We start from the raw sequence: 4257 nt of genomic DNA, 5'->3' as shown, positions 1-4257 counted from the left end.
TAAATGCTCTGCATATTTTACGTTTAATTTAGGTAACTCTGCAGTCACCATATGGTGCCATGTTCACTTGCATCCTTGCCACACACACAAGTCTTACACAAAGCACCTGCCTTGCTGAAGTAAATGGCACTAAACCAGTCCCTCATGTGCCCCTATAGGCTGAAAGCGCATTTTAAACTCAGTGGTAAAAGCGAGATTAATTGGTTTGAGGTCCCAGTATATGTAAATGGTAGAGGGTGGCTCCTCCCATGCACCTGATGGGGAGTATTACAGCTCTTTACAGCTACTCACTGCACTGTTTCCAAGAGCGCAGCGCCGCACCATGACACTCACTGGACATAAGCATTAAGGATTTCCGTCTTCACAAAGTAAACTCGCCGCTATATTTTCCAAGAAAAAAGTTTGCCAAAACTTGTCCACTTGTTTTCCAAGATGCCACGCTCCTTCTGGTCAAGAAACATATAAACTCAGCAAAGAAGCCAAATTATAGTGAGCTGGAGAGCCCAACAGTAAAGTTTTCAAAGTAAAGGACCTGTTCGATTTTAAGTGTTATGTTCTTACATGTAGGCTAGTTGCGGTTCTTTTTTTTATTGCAAAAGTTTGGAAACTTTATTGGCCGGCTTTGAAATCTGTGTTGTTCACTCCTCAAGCGATGACAGCCAGCACATGACCATTTTACTTTCTTTATTTTCAGTGTTCATCACGCCGCACATCTACAGGGGTCTTCCCCTGCCTGTCATCCCCCAGCCGGAGATCCTGAGCCCGGCAGCGTACAGCCCCATCACAGTGTGGACTACCAGCAACTTGCCGCTGTCTCCGCTCCCTAGTGACCTCTCCCCCATCTCTGGATACCCCTCATCGCTCTCAGACACATCCTCTAAAGACCATAGTGGCTCTGAAAGCCCGAGGAGTGATGAAGACGAGCAAATGCTGCCCAAACTGATAGACCCTCACGGAGTGGACGCAGAGAAATTCCAATGTAGTTTGTGTAGCAAGTCCTACTCCACGTATTCTGGACTGCTCAAGCATAAACAGCTGCACTGCGACGCCCAAACGAGGAAATCCTTCAGTTGTAAATACTGCGAGAAGGAGTATGTGAGCCTGGGAGCTCTCAAAATGCACATCAGGACTCACACGTTGCCTTGTGTTTGCAAAATATGCGGGAAAGCTTTCTCTAGACCGTGGCTGCTCCAAGGACACATCAGGACGCACACCGGTGAGTGGATGGGGGAATAACAGTTAGAAGGGCCTTCTGTGTGAAGAGGCAGAATGGGCTTTTGCAGGCACAGACTAATTGTGTTCAACTTAGTACATGATTGAACAGCCTTTATACCATGTTTCACGTTTTACAACAGTTTTGCAGTGAGGGTGATATTGCTGTGAAACTCTCAAAAAGGTATTACTTCCTGTAGGTTTGGCTGTGTGTTGAATAGAAAAATATGGCTTTTTTTTTTTTTTTTTACAAATGTCAAAATCAACACAATTCAGCAACAGAATAGAGTGCTTTTGTTTTACACACTGTGTTGCAACCAGACAAAAGTCATAGGCCAATAGATCCCCTGTAACATTTTTGGTCACTTATGTTTGTGTACCATCTTTAACAATGTTTTCTGTCTCATTTCCCCCTCGACAGGAGAGAAGCCATTCTCCTGCCCTCACTGCAACAGGGCTTTTGCAGACCGGTCCAATCTCAGGGCTCACCTACAGACCCATTCGGATGTGAAAAAATACCAATGCAAGAACTGCTCCAAAACCTTCTCCAGGATGTCTCTCTTGCACAAGCATGAGGAATCTGGTTGTTGTGTAGCACACTGAACTGGGATACTTGTCCACTACCAGAGAATAAAAAAAACTCTGTTGCTTCTTTATTTTTCCAGAAGAACTGTCAGGGAATCACATCGAAGGGGGTTTGTTCCCAAATATGCAGACTTTTTCTTCTTCTAGGAACAGTCCATGTCATTTCAGAGTGAAAAATAGCTCTGTGCTCACATGCTTTTTGTTTCAAGCAGTGTTTCTGTGATTGCAATTGTGTCGAGCTTTGTTATGCCATGTACTCACCTACCTGTGCTATTCATGCACTTTCCTGCATGTCTAGAATGATTTATACGCCTTCACAATGTTATCTGCAGTGTTTTGTACAAAGGTCTCTCAATGGCTGATATGCAGTCCTCCACTTTTCTTTATATGCACCACACAAACGATGCCAAAAGGCGCATTATGAATGACAGTATACATATAACTAGAGGAATACTGAAGCCATTGTTACTTAGGGAACAAGTGCAAACTTATTTTTAGGGTGAAATATTATAACTTTTTTGCACATTAGAAACAGTTTGCCAGCACTCAAACAGCAAAATACATTTTCTCAAGTGCCTCAGTTTTATTTGGCAATAATATGTATTATTCAACAACAGTTTCCTGTTATATTTTTATATATTGAATGTAAGCGTGACTGAGATGATTGTATATTTACAGTAAAAACTGTGATGCTGAATAATTTTCATATTTTCATATTTTCATGACACTTTAAGAAATAAAGTTTCATGACATTTTGTTATAATTTTTGGCATCTTTCAAGTTGCTTTTCATCTGTGAAGCCTTTGGTGTATGATTGGCTCTTTCAGCAGGACTCAGCAGCATTCAGTGATTGTTACCCGCTCTGAATGGTACAACTTGCACAAAAGTAAATGACATTTAATACAGCTTGCACCATCTCATGTTATGCTTATGTAAAAATGAGGAGAGATGTGACTCCGCTCTGAATCAGGCCTGAACCTGTTCCTTGTGAACCTGTCCAGACATCAAACAATCTTGAAATTTAACACATACTAGCTATATTGATCTGCACTCACTTGTTATACCCTTTGAGGGCCCATGACTTTCTTTACCTAAGTGTGTATAAGGTTTAAATGCAAGAGTGTAGTTCTCTTTAGAAAGTAATATTAATCTCATGTCATTAATATATGTAACATGAGGAAAAGGGTTTTTTGTAATCTTTTCAATCATAACAATCAGTGCAGGGCACAGGGAATTCAGATTTTAATATGTTTTCACAAAAAGCTCAAATGTGCATTTGCTTTGACAACCTCCTTGGATTTCTGGGATGCTTGCCATCAAGGATTAAATAGACTTCCTCAGGCTACATTTTATTGTCTTTCACCATATTCTGTCTACTTTAGAGCACAAAAAGTGCAACGCCTGAAGGGATACAGTCAAAGTTGAACTCTTTCTAACAAACCCCAGAGTGTGTTCCCATTTGCCCTAATGCCCAAAAGCTGCTGACCTGAAAGATGTGATCTGACAAATAGACACTTGTTTTTCTCGCACCGAGGGGCTGAACTCCCCTGTAGGTAGACACTCTTCGTTGTGAGTCATCATCGAGCTATTCCAGGTGCTCACCGCCGCACTGTGGGTCGGGCCAGGTGGCTCCAGGGCTCTTCAGCAACTTCACTGGAAAGCAGGTGCAACCAAGAGGATACAAACCACAGCCACCGGTCCACTGCAGAAACCTCAACCATGACCTAATGTGGAAACATTACAAGCAGCAGGTCTTATTATTCAGATCATTTGCCTCATAAAAGGAAAGTGCCATCAAGAGGGCACTCTAAACTCTAATAGTGACACTGTTTGTCCTCACTCATTTATATGTTTTATTCCATGGGCAACACTTTATCATACTAGTGTCAGAGAGGAATAACAATGAATGCATAACACCAATTAGCTTCATAATCTTGTGAGATTTCCCCTTTTACAACAACAATTAACTGCATGACTGATTTCTCAGATTACAACAACATGTTAAATGCTTTCCCCTCCGACATGAATATTTGATGATAGTGGGAGGAGAAGGGGAGGGGAAGCAGCAGGAACTCATTTGTTTTAAGCATATTTCCATTGGAGGATGTGTTAAAGAATATGAGATCAAATATTTGTTAGGTGGGGAGACTGATAATAGTCACACTCTTGTGTGTAAATTGTGAATCCCACAGATGCCGAAAGCAGGTAGATAGACTGTGGGTGTTTTGCAATTAGTTTAAAAAAAAGAACAATCTCTGTGCTGAAGTATTGTGAAGAAAAGATTAAATTTGATTTGTTCACGCCAAAGAGTCAACTAGAGTGAACTTATTTGAGGTCTTAATTGAGTGTTTATTATAATCAGTCCAAATAAAATATGATTTTGCCCTACTTTACTTTACTTTAGCTGTCCATTCATTGTATTTGGCTGGGAAATATTGTAAAGATGAGGTGAATTTCAAT

General features: G+C 41.0%; 1 protein-coding gene across 1 annotated transcript; it reads left to right on the top strand.

Moving 5' to 3' along the window:
* Positions 1-576: 576 nt before the first annotated feature.
* LOC116684829 (zinc finger protein SNAI2) lies at positions 577-3436 on the top strand. Its single transcript, XM_032510267.1, has 2 exons — positions 577-1216; positions 1634-3436. Exons 1-2 carry the CDS (start codon positions 667-669, stop codon positions 1813-1815), a joined length of 732 nt encoding a protein of 243 aa, XP_032366158.1. The 5' UTR covers positions 577-666; the 3' UTR covers positions 1816-3436.
* Positions 3437-4257: the final 821 nt, after the last annotated feature.

The sequence above is a fragment of the Etheostoma spectabile genome, unplaced genomic scaffold, assembly GCF_008692095.1.
Source record: "Etheostoma spectabile isolate EspeVRDwgs_2016 unplaced genomic scaffold, UIUC_Espe_1.0 scaffold00569343, whole genome shotgun sequence".
Taxonomy (NCBI): domain Eukaryota; kingdom Metazoa; phylum Chordata; class Actinopteri; order Perciformes; family Percidae; genus Etheostoma; species Etheostoma spectabile.
Note: the sequence above shows the minus strand (reverse complement) of the source record. Positions and strands in the feature narration are given on the sequence as shown.

Excerpts from the sequence above, each read along its gene's own strand:
- LOC116684829 (XM_032510267.1), top strand. The coding sequence starts at position 667 with ATGACCATTTTACTTTCTTTATTTTCAGTGTTCATCACGCCGCACATC. Across the intron at positions 1,217-1,633 it reads ACACATCAGGACGCACACCG|GAGAGAAGCCATTCTCCTGC; the intron begins GTGAGTGGATGG and ends CCCCCTCGACAG.